The 18,802-nt window shown below is 64.5% G+C and overlaps 4 protein-coding genes across 4 annotated transcripts in view; 2 read left to right on the top strand and 2 right to left on the bottom strand.

The window, feature by feature from the left end:
- The window catches only part of EMIHUDRAFT_447576 (hypothetical protein), a gene marked incomplete at both ends in the record, with an annotated part of 3,077 nt that extends 1,830 nt beyond the window's left edge, over positions 1 to 1,247 (bottom strand). Inside the window, 3 exons of the mRNA XM_005794450.1 lie at positions 235 to 313; positions 355 to 510; positions 816 to 1,247. Coding sequence (XP_005794507.1) covers positions 235 to 313; positions 355 to 510; positions 816 to 1,247 — 667 coding nt within the window. The remainder of the gene's footprint in view (positions 1 to 234; positions 314 to 354; positions 511 to 815) is intronic.
- Positions 1,248 to 2,359: 1,112 nt separating this feature from the next.
- On the top strand, positions 2,360 to 3,820 carry EMIHUDRAFT_194783 (hypothetical protein; the record flags this gene model as incomplete). Its single annotated transcript, XM_005794449.1, has 1 exon — positions 2,360 to 3,820. The coding sequence occupies one exon, from the start codon at positions 2,360 to 2,362 to the stop codon at positions 3,818 to 3,820; it is 1,461 nt and encodes a 486-aa protein (XP_005794506.1).
- Positions 3,821 to 5,960: 2,140 nt separating this feature from the next.
- On the bottom strand, positions 5,961 to 10,313 carry EMIHUDRAFT_461082 (hypothetical protein). The gene is made up of 5 exons (XM_005794448.1): positions 9,243 to 10,313; positions 8,775 to 9,168; positions 7,665 to 8,706; positions 7,386 to 7,620; positions 5,961 to 7,321 (listed from the first exon to the last, which is right to left on the bottom strand). The coding sequence occupies exons 1-5, from the start codon at positions 10,305 to 10,307 to the stop codon at positions 6,272 to 6,274; spliced, it is 3,786 nt and encodes a 1,261-aa protein (XP_005794505.1). The 5' UTR covers positions 10,308 to 10,313; the 3' UTR covers positions 5,961 to 6,271.
- Positions 10,314 to 10,651: 338 nt separating this feature from the next.
- On the top strand, positions 10,652 to 12,028 carry EMIHUDRAFT_194780 (hypothetical protein; the record flags this gene model as incomplete). Its single annotated transcript, XM_005794447.1, has 2 exons — positions 10,652 to 11,536; positions 11,975 to 12,028. The coding sequence occupies 2 exons, from the start codon at positions 10,652 to 10,654 to the stop codon at positions 12,026 to 12,028; spliced, it is 939 nt and encodes a 312-aa protein (XP_005794504.1).
- Positions 12,029 to 18,802: the final 6,774 nt, after the last annotated feature.

Genomic DNA, 18,802 nt, shown 5'->3' with positions numbered 1-18,802 from the left:
GCAAGCTGGAGGGGCGGGTGGCGGCTCTCGGCGGGGTCGAAAGAGACGACGCGCCGGCGCTCGCGGCGGAGCACCCCCCACTACTGCGCGCGGACGCGGCGATGCTCAGCGGAGCGGGCGGCCGTGCTGTGAAGAGGCGCTGTTCACACCTGCACCGAGCTGTGCGCAGGCGATGCTCCGCGAGCGAGTGGCCGTCCAGCGGCGCGCCATCTCCCCGCGAGGGCCGGGGCGAGCGCCTGTCGCGAGGCACTCGCCGCAGCAGCGTCGGCGAGAAGGCGCGCCGCAGCACGGCCACCCGCTCGCGGAGCATCGCCTGCGCACAGCTCGGTGCAGGTGTGAACAGCGCCTCTTCACAGCACGGCCGCCCGCTCCGCTGAGCATCGCCGCGTCCTCGCGCAGCAGTCTCGGGTGCTCCGCCGCCAGCGTCGGCGCGTCGGCTCCTTCGAGCCCGCCCAGTGCCGCTAGTCGGTCCTCCAGCTTGGCCATGTCTCGCGAGAGCATGTCGGGGGCCTGGGGCGGGAGAGGGCAGGGGAGGAGAGGGCGGCGGGCTCGGAGGCGGCGGTGACGGCGGCGGTGGCGACGGTTAAGGCGGGCTTGGAGGCGGTGGCGACGATGGCTAATTTTCCCGCCACCAGCCGCCGAGGTCAAGCAGGGTGGTGCGTTGCGGTCGCCAGAGCGTGTCCCGCGAGTGCTAGAGGCGCAAATAAAGAGTTCACCACCACATCTGCTCGCCGCGCCTCTTTTGTGAGCGCCACAGGCCGTCCAACTTGCCGCATCTACTCGGCGTAGACTATGCCGCATCTACTCGGCGAAACCCGCCGGACGAGTCGGAGCAGGTCGGCGGCGGGCAGCAGGCCGCGGAGGGCATCGAGCTTCTCGCGCAGCCTGCGTGGCCGGTAGAGCAGCAGGCCTGGCGCGTCGCTCAGCAGCAGCGGCAGCGGCAGCGAGGGCAGCTCCGCGCGGAGCGCAGCCAGCCTCGATCGCAGCACGTCCGGGCGGCTCCATGCGGTGCCCTCGGAGGCCGCGAGGCGCGCGAGGCGCAGGCTCGGCCCATGCGGAAGCCCGAGCTCCGCCCAGAAGCTGCGCAGCTCGCGGACACGGGCGGACGCAGCGGCAGAGGCGGAAGCTGGCACGCCAGCGGCGGCGGGCAAAGGCGTGGCCGGTGCGGCCGTGCTGGCTGGGATGCAAAACGTTCGGCCCAGCCGCGAGGCGACGCCGTTACGCCAGCAGAGGCGGAGGCGGTGCATGACAAACGGAAAAGAAAGAATTTCCAGAGGTCAGGCAAAGATGGGAGGACATTTTAAGGAGAGGAGTGTGGTGCTAGCCGTCGTCCACCCTCGGGCGTCTACCACTTCCTATCTCTCTTCGCAGTTTCTCACCAATTCTCGCAGCGACCTTCATGCCAAATCTCGTTCTTCTCACTCTCGTCCTCGTTCTCTCCCCTGCTATTTCATCCTCTGACTCATCGCTCTCCTCGGCCTCGTTCTGTGAGACGCCGCTGCCGTCTGCCTTGCTCTCGCTGCTTCTCTCGCCGCTCTGCGCAACTCACTCCGCCCTCCTCGCGGCATAATTTGGCCCCTCGAGTTTATCGAGCTCCCCTCGCGCAAGGACCACATTTCTGACTCCCACTCCGATCATTTGCCTCCAAGTCATGTCGTTGCTCAGGTCCACTCTCTCTTCGAACACTTGTACCTCAACGGTCGATGTTGGCACTGGGGCTCCCTTCGGGTATATCGTGACAGGCTGATGGCGGGATTACCACTGGTGTTTCGTCCTCCTCGGAGTCGTCTTCCCCGGCTTCCTCTCGTTCGGCTCTACGTTCATTACGTTCATCGTGGCTCACCCTCCATGCCGTGAACAGGCGCCCTATCCATCCTATGTTCTTTTACTTTTCTCGCTCCAGAGCTCCAGACCCAGACAGAATTCATGATGGCTTCGCGGCTGGGTTTCTTGGGTTTGTTTCTTTCCTTTAAGAATTCTTTAAAAATGTTTTCATCCCAGCCTGAGTGTTACGAACATTCCCGTAGGAGGACTCTGCTGACAGGGTTTGCAATGAGCAGCGACCCGATGGGTTTCTCTCGGAGGTTAGAGCACCACCACTAACAGCGAGCATGGATAGGTGTTCCCAACTCGGGACCATACCGCGCCATGCTGAAAGAAAGAAAGAAAACAGACAAGCAAGGGAGGGATGGGAGGACGGCACGCCGCCACCACACAGGCAGGAAACGATTCTCCCGAACCAAAATTCTTTTCAGCGCCTTTTTCTCAGAAGCTCGCATCTATGGCAGCGAACGCTTTCACCTGTCTCGTTGGCCTCTCCCCGCGCACGCACGCACGCCTACCCTCCTCCAGCCTGCGCATGGTTGCCCTCGCCGAGCCGGCCGCCGGCGCCAAGCCTCGCTCGAGAGGCGCCGGCCAGCGTGAGCGTGTCAGCACCACATCGCTGCCGCTGCGGATCGACGGCGCGTGGTACGATCTGTCGAGCTATGCGGACGAGCACCCGGGCGGCCGCTGGCTCCTCGAGTACGCACGCGGCCGCGACGTGACTGCGCTCTTCCATGCCATTCACATGAAGAACTCGAAGCTTGCGACGGCGGCACTGAGCCGTCTGCCACGCCTCAAGTCCGAATCGTTGCCGCAGCCCAGCAGGCCGTGCCCGTTTCCGTCCGAGCAGGCGAGCGAAGGCACGTTGCAGGGTCCTTACGTGCTCGCCGGCCTCGATGGCAAGCCGGTGCCCGAGGCGCCGCCTCTGCCGCCCATCGAGTCGGAGCTGCGGCGGGATCTGGCGGAGATGCTGCGGCGCGAGTTTCCCACTCCGGCCTCGTCGAAGGCGTCCGCGGCGCACTGGGCGCGCACGATTGCCGCCCTCGTCGGCACCGTGGCATGCTGGGCGGGCTGGGTGCAAGGCTCGGCGCTCGCGTGCCTTCTGCTCCCATTTGTCCACTGGGTGCTCATCGCCCACACCGTACATGAGGCGACGCACGGCAACCTGCACACGGACCCGCGGATCAATTTTTGGGCCCAGTTCACGTCACACCCGATCTGCTTCAACGTCTTCGTCTGGATCCCGCAGCACCTCCTCTCGCACCACCAGTACACCAACGACTACGAGCACGACGTCGACTGCCACCACTTTGCTCCGGCGCTCATCTCGGACGCGATGCCGCGCATGGCGAGCGCCGAGTCGAGCTTCAACGAGGGGTGGACGTTTGTGTGGAAGGGCTTCCTCACCACGCTCGGCACCTCCATCCTCCAGCCGCTGCGCACGCTGCGTGAGAAGCCGACGCCCAACTACGACGTCAACGTGACGCCCGTGCCGGCCGCGGTCTCGAAGCGCACGCTGTGGTTGTCGGTGCTGCCCTCGCTGCTCGTGCTCCTCTACCCGCTGCTCGTGTGGCTCCCGCAGGCTCCGCTGCTCGGGCTGTGGCTGCTCGTGTGGCCGTGGGTCGGGATGAGCCTCATCTTCACGACGATGACGCAGGTGAGCCACGTGCAGCAGAGCTGCCAGCCCACGCAGGCCCAGAGCGGCTGCTGGACTGCGCGGCAAATCCACGCGTCGCTCGATTACTCGCTCGGCGCGGCGACGCCCATGCCGGAGCAGCAGCTCGTCACCGCGCTCGCCGCCGGCCTCAACGCGCAGTCGCTCCACCACGCGATGCCCACGCTGAGTTGCGCGCACTTCCCGCGCGTGTACGCAGAGTACCGCCAGATCTGTGAGCGGCACGGCGTGACCATCCGCCACTCGGAGAACGTCGGCACGGCGGTGCGCGAGATGCTCGAGTACGTCTTCGAGAACAATCGGCCGGTGGGCGGGGCCTGACCGTGTCAAAGCCTCAGAGCCGTGGGGTGAAATTCTGAAAAACGTGCAGCACTTCTAGCCGACATCGACAAAAGTCACTCTCTAGCCCCGCGGCGAGCAGCCCCGCCGGAGGCGACGAAAATTTTGCCATCTAGCGCTCTCTAACACACATTTTTGCACAAATCGACGCCTCCAAACAGGCTCAATAAGACTGGTCTTCACTGCAGCACGCCTCGAGCGAGTAATGCGTCTATAGGCCAATATAAAAGAGCTTCTCGCGCGCGCTCCTCAGCTGGCGGTCCGCAGGGCCGCCCGGGCCGGGCGAGAAGCGCAAGCCCGCCAGCCGCACCATGTGATTCACGATGATGAGCGTCTCGGCCTCGAGCAGCGTGTAGGAGCGAAGCTTGCCCTCGCACTCGCGTTGCTCGAGCCTGAGCCAATGCGCCTTGACCACGAGATAGCCCGCGGGGATGGTGTCAGTGTTGACGACCGTGTCCTCGGCCAGCGTGTACGCCTTCCCCTTGAGCACCGCCAGCCAGTAGAGCCCCTCGAGCGACTGCTCGCGCCGATCTGCGCGGCGACAGCGGCCTGGACACGTCCGGCCAAGTCGGTTACGGGGAGGGCTACTACGAGGTCTTTGCGCGGGGGTGGTCGGGCGCCAGGCGCCCAGTCGATTGCCGCATAGTTCGTCGTAGTAGCCCTATCATAAACCTCGTATTCACACCTTGCACTTTGAAAAAAGAAATATCCGACCTTTGTCGAAGATCCAGAGGGTTTATCAGAGCATCACCCCGTGTGTGTGTTTGCACCTTGAGAGCAGCCGATTAAATAAATAAATAAATAAAAACGGACACCTCTCTACTGTGAGATGGGTAAAAAGGAACAGGTCCCCGCCCTTGCGATCTTTGTGCAGGGTTCTTTGTGGGTGTGGTCGGCGACTAGCCGGCGGGTCGTCCTCCCGATGGGGGACTAGCACTAGCCGTCTTCCACATGGATCATGGTCCCTCGGCAGCCGATTGCGATTCAAAAGTCGACTGGTCTCGTATTTCCGCCCCTTCCTAGAGTCAGTTCTGCCGAAAGACACGCGACACGCGTGTCGCGTAATGGGTAATCGATTCGATAAGCAACACACATCGAACAATCGGAACATGCAATAAAGCCGCCTGAACACACACCGCAGGGCGAGCCCAGGAGCCAGGTGTTTCGTCCCTGTCTCAAAACGCCCCCCCGGGGCAGCCAGTGTCACAAGTGCGTCTCAGTAATGTCTCACAGACTCTCACCGATCTCTGTGTTGTCTCAGCCTGGTCACAGCAACAGTCTCACTTTGTCTCTCAAGGGAGAAGGGTGGCACAGTCCACCTTCAGATCACTCCAGACAGCAGGTGCCACAATGTGCGACAGATCACTCCAGACAGCAGACAGGCCGACGTCTGCACGCGGCCGGCCGGGCGAGAGGCTTGACACGATCCGACCCTGCGACCCTGATGCTGCTGCTCTAGCTATCCGACATGCACTGCTGACTGCTGCCACAATGTGCGACCGGTGCTGGCCCCCTTGGCGGCCTTCCCGGTCAGTGGTGAGGCGCAGTTCAGAGCTGTCGATGGCGCGATGCCGCACTGGTCCCACATTGGTGACACGAGACCACCACGTTTGCCGGTCCAAGAGAGAGGCACCGGCGCTGTCCGGAGAAGGTGCGTGGTCCCTCTTGACTGCCCATGCGCGCGAGGCTGTGTAGGCATAGCCTCGAGAGTGCCAGCAGCCAATCTGAGGCAGTTTGTGACGGCATTGCGTCAGAAGCGTGCACACGATGGAAGGACACCTTCCTACTGGCCGTACGATCAGGTCGTCACTGAATGCCGAAGACTAAGGCCGCGAGCTATGCAGGTGATCAATTGTGCATCATGGCACGGTCAGCAGCGCCGACAGGCTGTCGCAAGGCGTGATAGCATGGCCCCGCAAGGACGCCGAATTCCCATGAAAACAAGTACCGATTGTAAACAATCGGACAAAAAAAGAAAACATGTGAAAAATCGGAAAAATCGGCGCCTGCGGCGGGCCATGGGACCCAATCTCCCCCCCCGCCGCATGGACACCCTCTGGGCCCCCCGCGCCAGCCCAGAGTTTGGGTGCTCAGGTTGCACATCCCACACATCGTGTGGTGTGGTCACGCTCACGGAGAGCGAGGTGAGTGTGTATGTACACACCACTTACTGACGTATAATCGACTCGCAGACCTCCCGCGGCGGTCACAGAGACGCTCTGGTAGGACTCCCGCCCACAATCTGCATCTCTCCTCTGCGGCTGCGCCGAATCAAACGCGCACCCCGCACCTTGAGTTCCGGTTGTTCCCCCGCGGCACCCCCCGCGCCCCGCCGCACGTACTGTATCTCTCGCAGGGGCCAATGCGCATGCATCTCCCGAGTCCTTCCTCCTCCGCATCCACGCCCCTCCTCTACACAGGATGTCGGCTCCGCTACAGCATGTCGAGCGCGCCACCTGGCGGCGCGGAGCTCTTTGCCTCGCTCGGCGGCGGGTTCTCCGCCTCGTCGCCCGCGGCGGAAAAAAAGGGCGCGTCGGACGCGGCGGGCGCGTTGTCGCCCGCCGCGGGGCTGCCCCCCCACGCCGGCTCGGCCGGCTCGTCCCACCCGCCCTCGTCCTCGGCGGCGCCCTCGGCGGTCCCCTCGAACGCGCCCCCGCCGCCGCCCGCTGCGAGCGCCTCCCACTCCGCCGGGCCGGCGGCCGGCGGAGGCGCGGCGGAGGGCGCGCCGGCTGCGCCGCCCTTGGCCCGCTCGCCGAAGGACGACTCGGCCGACCGCTCGCCGAAGGACGACTCGGCCGACGCCTCCTCCATCGACGCCATCCAGCCGCGGGAGCGGCCTGCGAGCGAGGGCGTCGAGCCCGGCCCGCGGCCCGCTCCCTCGCCGCTGCGCCTGCGCGGCGGTGGGTCGAAGCCGCCCTGGCCGAGGTGGTGCCTCTCCGCCTCCCTCCGGCCGTTGCCCGGGTCGCCGAAGTCGAGCATGTGGCCGAGGTCGGACAGGTCCGACACCGAGAGCGAGTCGTCGAGGAGCGGGGACGACTCGAACGAGCCCGTGTAGTGCGCCGTCGGGTGGAGCACCTCGCAGATGAGGCGCGGCAGCGCGAGCCGCGGCCCGATCACGAGCGGCGGCTCGCAGTTTGGGCTCGGCGTGAGCTGGTGCGCCTGCGTCTCGTCCTCGAGCGAGATGACGACCTGCGGCGGCTTGGACCAGCTCGCCTTGCGCGACCGCTCGATCATCGGCATCAGCTCGTTGACGAGGCGGCAGACCTCGAGGCACTCCGAATCGGACGAGACGAGGACGAGGATCACGTCGAGGTTCTTCATCGACGCTGCCAGCCAGAGCAGCCGCATCGAGTACGCGTACCGGGCCGGGTCGTCCTCGAGGTCGTGCGAGCCGCGCCGGCCGCGAGGCGTGTGGGCACGGCCCCCGGAGCCGGACCTCGGCGAGCGGCGCGGCTCGCGAGGCTCGCCCGCTGTCAGCCGCACCTGCTCACACGTGCAGCCGTGAAGACGCGCCGGAACGCTGAAGGGAAGCTCTCGCCCGCCGCACCGAGCCGCTGCGCTGCGGCATCTGCGTCCGCCGCGAGCCGAGCACCTGCCCCTCGCCGGACTCGACGTCGAAGCGACCGAGGTCGAGCCGGGGCAAGGGCGTGCGCGCCGCAGCGGCGGCGAAGCTGACGGCGTCGGAGCCGAGCTGCTTCGAGGCGAGCATCCGGGACCGCTCGAGCGGGTTGGAGCCGAAGCCGCGCGAGTGGAGGGCGGCGAGGGCCTGGTCGGGGCTGCGCCTGTCCACAGGCGAGGTGTGAAGAGACGCTGCTCCCAGCCGGACGGGAGGGCCTCGTCGGCGCGGCGCCGCGGCGTGGCGACGACGGGGGAGCCGCCCCAGAGGTCTCTCTCGGAGATTGGGAGCTTTGGCATGGTTGGCATGGAGCGGTGGGCGACGAGCTTCTCCCACGGCTTGATCGGCATGCCCTGCGCCCCCTCGCGGGAGAGGAGCTCGCGCTGCAGCTCGTCGGGCAGGCCGATGATGTTGTAGCGCGAGCGCTTCTCCAGCTGCTCCGACTCGTCCACGCTCGTGTTGAGCGAGAAGGTCTCGTCGGCGACGAGCACCTCCCACTGCAGCTCGCGCAGCCGGCGCGTGATCGCCTCGCCGAGGGGCGAGTCGGCGCTCTTGATGCAGAGCACGCCGCGCGGCTTGGGCTTGCCGAGCGACGAGTTCTTGACGTTGCCGAGGTTGCGGATCCGCGGGCCGTAGCCAGTCTTTGGCACCTCCGCGGGGTTGTACCCGATGTTGGACTCGTTGACGAGCTTGATGACGTGCTTGAAGAGGGGCGGGCCGACGATCTGGTTGCACACGACCAGCGCGACGATGCAAGCCGCAAAGTCGGGGCCCCACACAAAGTGGGGGGCGACCGACTGGGCGAGGCCGAGCGTGACGCCCGCCTGAGTGAGAAAGGACATCCAGTAGCGGTTGTAGTACTCGGCTGGCTGGCCGCCGAGCTGGCCGCCAATCCGCGAGCCGAGGACGATGAAGACGGAGCGCGAGCCGAAGAGGAGGATGCAGGCGGAGCGGTTGCGCCACAGCACGCCCAGGTCCATCGTGATGCCCGTGAAGGTGAAGAAGAGGAGGTAGATCGGGCCAGACAGGTCCGTCACCGCCTCGTGGAAGGCGTGGCCCCCCGCGGTCAGGTTGCTCGTCACGAAGCCGGCAACCATGCAGCAGACGAGCGGGTTGATCGCCGCGCGTCCCGCCGTCACCTCCTCGTACCGCTCGTCGAAGAAGAGGGCGAACCCGGTGAAGAGGAGGGTTGTCCGTTGCGCCACCGAGAGGAGCACCCCGACGGTGGCGCGGAAAAAGGAGGCCAGCGCGCCTGCGAGAAGGTAGGGGGGGCTCGAGAGGCAGGCTGCGACCAGGCGCAGAGGGAGGAGGCCAGCGCACCGCGCCACCCCTTCTCTCGCCGGTCTGGCTCGGGGATGGGGCAGGCGTAGATGAGCGGCATCGAGAAGCCGATCAGGCAACCGAGCACGACCGAGAGGAGGGTCTGCTGCACGAACTCGAGCAGCAGGCTTCCGCCGCCCTCCGCGCCGCCCTCGCCCGCGCCGCCCTCCTGCAGCGAGCTCACCACCAGCTGCGTGAGCGCGAAGAGCAGCACGACGACCACGTCCATCAGCACGGTGACGGTGAGGACGGTGGTGGTGAAGGGGCCCTTGGCGTGCAGCTCCTCGATGATTGCGATGGCGGAGGAGGGCGAGCGAGCGACCGCGAGGCAGGCGATGAGCAGCGCGGCGGACATCTTATCGTTGAGCGTGACGTCGACGAGGAAGGGGAGGAACTATTCACAGCTAGAGGTGTGAAGAGACGCTGTTCACAGCCTCGCTCTCCTGCCCGAGGAGGTGCGAGATGTACGATGTGTCCGAAGAGCAGCGTCGTCGTGATGGAGCCGAAGTAGGTGACGGTCACCAGCCCGCCGAGCACGCTCAGCGCGGCGGACAGGTTCTCGCGCACCTCGTTGAGGTGGAGCTTGCCGCCCGCAGACAGGCCGATGAAGCCGAGGGCAACATTGTTGAGCCAGGTGAGCTTGGCCGCCTCCTCGGCGGACACGATGTTTGTGCCGTACGGACCGGCGACCACGCCGAAGAAGAGGAAGGTGGTGATGGCGGGGAAGCCCAGCCCGGACAGCAGCGAGCCAAAGGTGTGCGCAGACATCCCGACGATGAGGAGGAGGAGGAGGGCGGGCGCGATCTCGCTGGAGCACTCGGCCACGCAGCCGGCGAGCCAGCAGTGCACCAGGCCCGCCTTCGCCTTGCACACCTTCTCGCCGAGGCCCGGCGAGTGCCGTTGCGCCTCGGACGCGTGATGCTCTTGCTGCTGCTGCTGCTGCGGCAGCGGCAGCGGCTGCGCCTCCTCTTGCGGCTCGCTCTCCGCCTCGCCGTGCGCCTCGCCGGGCCCAGGCTCTTCCGCCGGGTCCACCTCCACCGCCTCCGCCTCCACCGCCTCCGCCTCCACCGCCTCCACCGCCTCCACCACCGTCACCGCCTCTGCTTCTGCGTCCGCTGCCTCTGCGCTCGTTTCCGCCCCGCCCGACTCCGCCGCCGCGCCGGCCAGTTCCGCGGGTTCGGCGGGCTCCGCTGCCTCGGCCGCTGGCCGAGGCGCAAGCTCCGCTCCGGCGTCGCCGCTGCCGCTCTCGGCGATGGGCCAGGCCGCCGGGACGAAGCAGACGCTGCCGCAGTCGGCCTCAGCCTGTGGCCGGCACTCTCCTCGGTCGGTGCAGAGGACCGCTCCAGCCAGGAGATCGAGACCCGCGCAGGACGAGACCGATGCGCAGCTCAGTGTAGGAGGTGCCTGAGGAGAAGGAGAGGCGGGCAGCGGCAAAAGGGCGGCATCATCCTTGTCCTTCAAAGCGCGCGAGCCGGCGCCGACAGGGAATGTCGTCGCTGCTGCGACGAGTGCCCTGATCGCGGCCCCGCGCATCGGCAACAAAGCGAGCGGCCCGGACAACGCGCGAGCGGTCGTCGCAGCGGATTTTCCACAAGAAGAATTTCCACCTGCAAAGATTGCGGACCGCTCCTCATTGCAAACCCTGTCAGGAGAGTCCTCATCCGGGAATGTACGTCGCCACATACACTAGAGAGAAAAGTTCATTTTTTAGAGAGAAGAGAGAGAGCACACTGAGAGAGCATACCTAAAACTGAGAGAGCAAGGACGAATGGCGTCGAACTGGCGATCTCGTAGCAGCGGAATCTGCGCCGGACGACCGGACCTTCAGCGGACGTTTCCCGAGTCCGTCCCAGAATTACCAGGAGCTGGCCGCGAGCATGGACGAAAGCCACAAGGACTCGAGCCAGTTCTGCGACTTACTAAGGTTGAAAAACCCGCACTCGTGCGCAGCCTTTGACCTCAGCGCGCAGCTCGGTGACGGCCGGCGATCCGCGCTCATCGTAGTTGACGTTCAGCGCTGTTGGTACTCAGACAGCCCAGGTGGCCTCGCGAGGGCTGCCTTCCCTCTTCTGCCAGACCGGACAGCAGCCCTGCTCACAACTGCGCGGCTTCACGATGTGCGTGTCGTCCACGTGCGTGCGAACTATGAGCGATCGCCGCACGTGGCCACGATGCGCCGCCTCAACCCCTCACTCAACAGGGTGCCCATCCTTCCAGAGCCAGAGGCGTGGGCCAAAGAGATCGAGGGCGAGCTGGTGGTGATGAAGTCGACCTTTGACGGCTTTTTCCGGACGGAGCTCGAGGCGTGCCTGTGCCGTTTGGGCGTGACGCGGGTCCTTGTTTGTGGCCTCATCACCTCGGCGTGCGTGCTCAGTACCGCCCTCGGGGCCTTCCACCGCGGCTTCGACGTGCTGCTGGTCGAAGACTGCTGCGCGGACCGCTCTCTGGCGAGGCACCAAGCGACGGTTGCCATGTATGACCAATATTGCTTCCGCAGCGTGAGCACGCGTAGCATCTGCGAGATGCTGCCGCACATGACGGGCCAATCCGGAGCAGCGGCTACGACAAAAGCTGCAGGCAAGGCAGCGACGGAGGCAGTGGCAGCGCTTGAGGGATCGCAGTTGCCTACTCGCTTCTGCCCCTCGCCGCTTACGGTGAGCTCCGATGTGGACGAGGGCGAGGAGGTGGAGGAATCGGAGGGCGAGGATGTGGAGGCGGCGGCAGCGCCTGAACCGTTGCTAAAGCTGGACCTCGCAAAGGCGGTTCGCATCCGAGATCTCGCACGCACAGGCAGGGTTGTTGGGTCACTGCAAACTGCCGAGATTAGGCGTCCCTCTCGCCGTGCTCGACGCTGGACGACCTGCGGGGCTCATACCTCTTCCCGCCCTCGCTCCTCCCTCGCCCGTCGAGCTGAACCCGCCCTCTAATCACAACTCACATCGGCCCATGTCTCTACCCGTACCGTCCCTCTGACGCCCGGCACACTTGTGTACCCTGTTCCTACATGCACAACCACCCTTACATCTTTCACCCCCTCGTTCCTGAATCGAGATGTACCGACCATTCGCTCACTGTCCAATCTACTTTCCCTCTCTGTTCCTGTCTCGTCCTGACTCTCTGACTGCCACGTGCCAGTCTGGTGTGTCGCTCTGTTGTGTTCTTTCTTACTCGTCACGCTTACGGCGCATTTGTGCTAATAGCTGCTTTCGCCTTCTGCCGCTTCCCCAAGGCTTCCGTGGCACGGTCATTTTTAAAACCGTGCTGTCCGAGCGTGTGCCGTGTCGTGCCACCTCTCGTCTCTCCTCTGTCGTGTGTGAGGTGTTGGGAGGAAATTGCTAGATATCAAATTTGCTTCTGGTCTACCCAGCCCTAGCGACCCAGCGCACAGGTGCGGGGCCCGCCTCTGCGCCATGGCTCTGCGCCACTGCGCCAAGCCGTCGCTGACTAGAGAGCGCGACCCCGCTGTTCGCGCCCGCGAGAGCGAGGCGAGACGTCAGACGAGTAGATAGAGGCCTGTGTCCCGTTTGGCTGTTGCCGCCGAGAGGACCACAGACGCAGCGCGCACCTCTCCACAAGCAAGAACGATAGCACTACATTGATGCCGATGAATCCAGAGACGATCATCGACACGCACGGCGGCTCGGACTGGCAGCTGGCTCACCACGGTGAGCTGCCCCAAGGCTCTCGCTCCAACCTCCACATGAACATGCCTCGGAGACCGCGCGTTCGAACAGTCTCGCCCCACGCCCCGACCCCCACCCGTCACTGGCTCGATCTCACGCAAGCCCCGCCTCGGCGAGCTTCTTCTGTGCCATCGCTAGCTGCGCCTCCGCCGCGGCCAGCTTGGACTGCAGCTCGTCTGGCGGTGCCTAGTTCCACAGCCCACCAGCCGTCACCGCGGGAGCTGAGATCGCGGCTCGAGAGATCGGCGAGGAGAGGAGGGGAGGAGGGGAGGAGGGGAGGAGGGGAGGAGGGGAGGAGGGGAGGAGGGGAGGAGGGGAGGAGGGGAGGAGGGGAGGAGGGGAGGAGGGGAGGAGGAGAGGATGGCGCCTGGTCTGCGGGCGGAGGAAGCGCTCCTCCTCGCACCAGACTCTCGCGCACCATGCGCTCCACCTGCTCGCAGGCGCAAAGCTCCCTCAGGGGACGGCCGAGCGGCCGCGAGGTCTCGGGATCGCGACATCGAGCCCTCTCAGCTCTCGGCCGCATCTCCGCATCTCCGCATCTCGACCGCTCTCGACCACATCTCGGCGGCATCTCGGCGGCATCTCGGCGGCATCTCGCGTCTCTGCGCGCCTCCTCCTTGAAGGGGTCCCTCTCGCCCTGCGCCTGCTGCTGCGGCGGGTACTGCACCTCGGACAAGTACGGGGAGTACGCCGCAGAGACCTTTGGCTTTGGCGGCGCGCCGCTCAGCACGCTCAGCGGGTCGGTGGACTCGTCCAGCAGCCACGGGTCCGAGGCGGCGGGAGGCGCTGCGGCAATCACGGCGGGCGCCGACGCCGGCAGCGCCGGCTTTGCGTCTGCCGCCCGCTTGACGGCCGCTGTGCGCGCCGCCTGCTCGCGATTGCGGCGTGCCTCGACGCGCCGCTCGACCTCCTCGTTGATGTCGCCGAGCAGCACGTGCCGATCGTCCCGCGCGCCGCACTTTGCGCAGCGCACCGCCTCGATGTCGTTCCAGCCGTAGATGGGATCGCCAGCGGCGTTCTTCCGGCCGCCGGGCTGCGTGAAGACAAAGCCGTCGCAGATGTGCTCGCCCTCCTCGTGGGCGCCGCGAATATAGCCCATGATGTCCACATTCTTGGCGTTGACGGTGCCGTTCATAAGAACTCTCGGAAGCACTCGCGAACTAGGTAGGGCGAGGGGCGAGAGGAGGCTGGCACGAGCGAGCGAGAGAGAGGCTGGTCCACAAAGAGGGGCGAACGAAGAGAATTTCCTAGGCGCGCAGAGAGGCTGACTTGGCGGCATGAAGGTTGCAGCGAGGATCGCCTAGGGACTGCGAAGAGAGATAGAAAGAGGCAGACGCCCAAGGGTTATTAGGGTGGGCGACGGCTAGCACCACACTCCTCTCCTTAAAATCCCTGCCTGTGTGGTGGCGCGGTGGCGGCGTCCCGTTTGTTTGTTTGGGCTCAACGAGGTTTGCCTCTCGCACCCCGTCTGTTTTCCTTTCCTTTTTTCTCTACAGCACCCTCTCTTTTCCTCTCTATTTTCCCGGGAAAACTCCGTGGAAATCGTCAAATTTTTGGCTCTGAGCCGAGTCTGAGGCTGGTTTGGGCCCAAAATCAGCCAAATTTTAGGCCAAATCGGCAAAATGCCGGGAATTTCGCGGAGAAACCGTGTATACCTGGAAATTACCCTGCGACCGCCTGGGTATTTTGTCGATTTCCTCAATTTTGCCTCAGATTTTGCCCCAGACGCCAGACCAGCTCTCAGACTCAGGGAAACTCGCGAGTTTCTAGAATGGAGCACCAAACACCCTCTGTTTTCCCTGGAAATTTCCGGAAACGCAAAGTGCTGGGGACCCTCTGTTTTCCTTTTTGTTTTCCGGAAAACCTCGTTGAGCCCAACGTGCCGTCCTCCCATCCCTCCCTTGGGTTGTCTGTTTTCTTTCTTCTTTCTTTACTGCTGGCGCGCGCTAGAGCGCGCTCATTACTTCGTTGTGATAAAAAGAATTTCTAAAGCCTTGTCGTTCTTTCTTAGCGCCTATTCACGGCATGGAGGGTGAGCCACGCTGAACGTGCTGAACGTATAGAGCCGAACCGGGGGAAGCCGGGGAAGACGACCCCGAGGAGGACGAAACACCTGTGCGCTGTGGTAATCCCGTCGTCAGCTGTCACGATGCACCCGAAGGGGACCCCAGCGCCAACATCATCGGTGGAGGTACAAGTGTTCGAAGAGAGAGTGGACCTGAGCAACGATATGACTTGCTGAGGGAGGGTGTAGAGGATGTAGAGTGTAGAGCGCTGTAGAACTGTAGAGCTGGAGAGCGCTGTAGAGCTGTAGAGCTCTACATCCGCCGCGTGACGAGGCGCGTGCGTTGTAGAGCGATGTACAGGCGCTCTACAACGTGAAATCTCTACAACAAACTCTACATCGTAAGCGGCGATAGGAACGAGGCACGGTCGCTCTCCGACATGAGGCGCGTTGCACTTGCCAGTGGCAGTGCTGCCCTGGCCTTCTGTCTGCCCGCCCAATGGGTGGCAGGTGCCTCTGCTGCTGTGGCATGCCTCACGGCTGCGACTGGCCGGCGCCTCGGCGCGTCAGCTCGGCTTGGCGTAGCGATCGTGGCCAGCGCAACTCGCCTGGACTCAACGCTCAGCCAGGAGCTCCCGCACGCGTGCTGGCGCGAGTCATGGCGCATGCAGCGCGTCTGAATGCTCGCCTCGCCTCGCGCAAATGTGCAACCGTCCTCGCAGCCGACAGTCCACCGCCTGCTAAAGAAGCACAGCGACGAATGCGGCACCGGCGACGCATGGCAGGCTGGTCACAGCGTCACCAGCCAACGGCTGGTGACGCTGTGTTGCCCTTGAGCTAGTCCTCCCCCGGTCGCCTAGCCTCTGCGCTGTCTGGCGGACGCCTGTATGCCATGCGCGCGGACCACGCTTGCGTGGATTTGTGGCTGGCAGGCTGACCCGTGTGCGGGGTAACCCGCGCGCGGGGAAGCTTCACGGGTTCGAGTCGTCAAACATTGAGCAGCGGAGGTGTGCCGAGGGGGACCGGGAGGCGGTAAGTCGTCGTCGCCCGGCGCTGCTTGCAGCACCGTGGCGAGGGCGCTAAGAGGTTCCTCTTTTCCGCGCCCCCCCCCCCCGCAAGGCGCGCGATACAACAATCATGACGCAGTTATAGGGTGTTGTGTGCCGTCAGAGGGACTCTCTGTGTGTCAGTGATAGTCAGGGCCGTCCATCGGGGCTCCAGTAAGCTCGGAGACACCCCATTAGTGCGACTCGACCTCTTTGAGTCACTGCCTTCCCGGCGGTTTGGCTGTAAAGCCTCTACAACAAACTCTATACATACAGCAAAATCGCGCTCTACATCGCTCTACAACGCACGCGCCTCGTCCCGCGGCGGATGTAGAGCTCTACAGCTCTACAGTGCTCCAGAGCGCTCTACATCTCTACAGCTCTACAGCGCTCCACACTCTACATCCTCTACACCCTCCCTCAGATGACTTGGCACTTGCTTGGCGGCAAATGATCTGTCGCGGGGGAGGTCATTGGCCCTCTGCAAAGGCGCCGGGCGGTGTTCGCCGGCGCCTCCGTTGAGCAGTGAGCCTGCGGGTGGCCTACCAAAATGAGCGCCGTGCCGAAAGAATCGAAAAGAAACGAGAGTGCACGCTTCGGCCGATACACAGGACCAGCACAGCACAAGGATCTCTCAATGCTGTGGCGCGTGCGGCAGCACGGCTTCGCGGCGCGGTGCCGGGCCATGTCGACGTCCGCGCAGCAGGCTGCCACGCGCCGTCCCTTCCTCCTCGGCCTTGGCGCTGCGACTGCGACAACGGCTGCGGCGACAATCACTTTTTCTGTGACGCTCTGGCCGCTGGCTGACCTGCTCGGCGCGCCGCCACTCATATCGATGTCGCTGGGCGCGGCCGCCTCTAAGGAGCCCGCGCTCGAAGCTCTCGGCCGAGGCGACCTCAAGGACGTGGCGAGGCTGCAGGCGCTGCTCGACGGCGGCGAGGATGGGAAGGGTGGCCGCATCGTCTCCCTGACAGGGAGCTCCCAGTCGCGCCGCTCCTTCCTACTCTCCCACGCGGCGGCCGGCAGGCCCGTGTTCTACTTGACACTGCGCGAGGCAACCTCGACGCACGCCCTGCTGTCGACGACGGCGCAGCAGCTCAACCGCCGCTCGGCCGAATGTCGCGATGACGCGTCCCTGACTTGGCCGTGGTGGCATGTCCGGACAGGTGCAGCAGCTCTACGCGCCGCTCGGCCGGCTGGGCGACTTCTGCGCCTGCGTCGGCCTGTACTGGATCATGCTGCAGGCGCGTGCCGCTGGGAGGGCTCTACGGAGGGTTCGTGCACCTCTCCCCCTGGGACGCAAGATCTCTTCTCCTGCAGGACCTCGTGGCGCATGACCCGGCGCACGTGCGGGCTGTCAACTTCTCGATCGTGCCTCAGCCGCCGCCTCTCCACCCCGCCTCAGCTCAGCATTCGCAGCGCGCGCTCTCTCTCTCTTCTAGGTGCTCTCGCAGCTCAAGCGCGGCCTCGCCGCCCTCAGCGGGGGCGGCAAGTGGGAGCAGGGAGGGTGGGTGTTGGGTGGCGCCGCGCCGCTGCGGCCTCTCCTCGTGGCACAGCCTCCCCTAGATGCGCTGACACCACCCCCTCTGCTCCGAGGAGGGCTCGAGATGTTGCAGCCGCGCTGCATTCGCCACCCTCGTGTGCACACGATGCTCCGAGGTGCACTCAGGGAGACTGCCCCCCCCCCCCACACACCACACCCACACACCCACACACACCACACACACACACACACACACACACACACACACACACACACACACACACACACACACACACACACACACACACACACACACACACACACACACACACACACACACACACACACACACACACACACACACACACACACACACACACACACACACACACACAGTGGTGCGTGCTCCAAGGTCGAGCAGCTGCACGTGCCGACTGACGCGAGCGCCTGCCCCGGCGGGGATGGCCTCGGCCCGATGTGCGCGTCGGTGCGCCAGTTTCTGCTCTCCTGCGCGCTGTCCTTCCCGCCCACCGATACAGAGAGTTGCGGATCTTCACACTGCATCCGCCGTGAACAGGCGCGCTCGACCTCGCCCTCGCGGATGTCGTCGTGACGTCCGCCGGCGGCTCGCCCGCCGCTGCGGCGGCGGAGGCGGCCTGGAAGAGCGGGTACGGCGCTGGCGCCGCGGAGCGCTCGCGGCTCTACTACGGAGCCACGGCGGTCGCTTTCTCGCAGCCAGAGCCGGCCGAGGCGTGGGTCGCCGCCCTCGGCCGAAGTGGCGCGGGCACGGCGTGAGGCGGCGGCGCGGTGGCTCCTGGCTCGGCCCGTCGCGCGATCCAGTGTGTCGCAGGCCCGCAGCAGTTTAGCTCCGTGGTCCATCATGGGGAGGTGGAGAGGAATGTCGCGGCACGGCAGTGCGGGGCCGCCGCGGCCCCGCACGCCGCTTTCCAGCGCCTCCGCTTCGGAGCATTCTCATAAAGTATGCATACGTAAGCGCCTGAGCTAGACGACGCCCGTTTTCGCCTGGCCGCGGATTAGGACGTGGTACGGCTCGGATTGGAGCCGTTTTGGGCGAGCATCAGCGTTCCCACTCGCGAGTGCCTCTCGCTCTCCTCTTTTGTAATATGGCATTGGCACATTTTGATATTTTTGTGTGTTGTCGTTACGGGATACGGCATACCCATATAGAACGGGGTAGCGGCCGGGTGTAGAGGGTGCGGACCGATGTCTGCGCACCCGCGTAGCGCGTGTAGAGGGTATAGCGACGCTGGGGGGCCTAGCGAACTGCGAAGACGGAGATACGGCGTTTAAAATATAAAAAACTTTATCCGACGCCGCGAGGAGCGAATTTCATGTATTTCACTCTCTTCTCCACACACACGATCATCATCATCATCATCATCATCATCATCATCATCATCATCATCATCATCATCATCATCATCATCATCATCATCCTCATCCTCATCCTCATCCTCATCATCATCATCATCATCATCATCATCATCATCATCATCATCATCATCATCATCATCATCATCATCATCATCGTAAAAAACCTCGGACATTTTACCAACTCCTTGGCGACGTGCGCGTCGCGTCGCCAAGGCTCTGCGACCTCGGTCGTACAATCGGCGACCTCGGTCGCACAACCGGCCGGATGCGCGGGTTTTCAGCCAGGTTCCCGCGCACCGGCCACAAACTCGACTCGCACAGCAAAAAAACCCGGTGCTCGCGCGCTGCTCCCACGCTTGACCACACACTCGCTGCACTGCTCAAAGCCAACCCTACCTCACTGGCCGCCTCCAACA

This window comes from Emiliania huxleyi (genome assembly GCF_000372725.1).
Source record: "Emiliania huxleyi CCMP1516 unplaced genomic scaffold EMIHUscaffold_1, whole genome shotgun sequence".
Lineage (NCBI taxonomy): Eukaryota > Haptophyta > Isochrysidales > Noelaerhabdaceae > Emiliania > Emiliania huxleyi.
Note: the sequence above shows the minus strand (reverse complement) of the source record. Positions and strands in the feature narration are given on the sequence as shown.

Coding starts and splice junctions, on each gene's coding strand:
- EMIHUDRAFT_461082 (XM_005794448.1), bottom strand. CDS start 10,307: ATGCGCGGGGCCGCGATCAGGGCACTCGTCGCAGCAGCGACGACATTC. Junction 9,169..9,242: donor CGCTGCTCTTCGGACACATC/GTACATCTCGCA, acceptor AGCTGTGAATAG/TTCCTCCCCTTCCTCGTCGA. Junction 7,322..7,385: donor TGCCGCAGCGCAGCGGCTCG/GTGCGGCGGGCG, acceptor ACGTGTGAGCAG/GTGCGGCTGACAGCGGGCGA.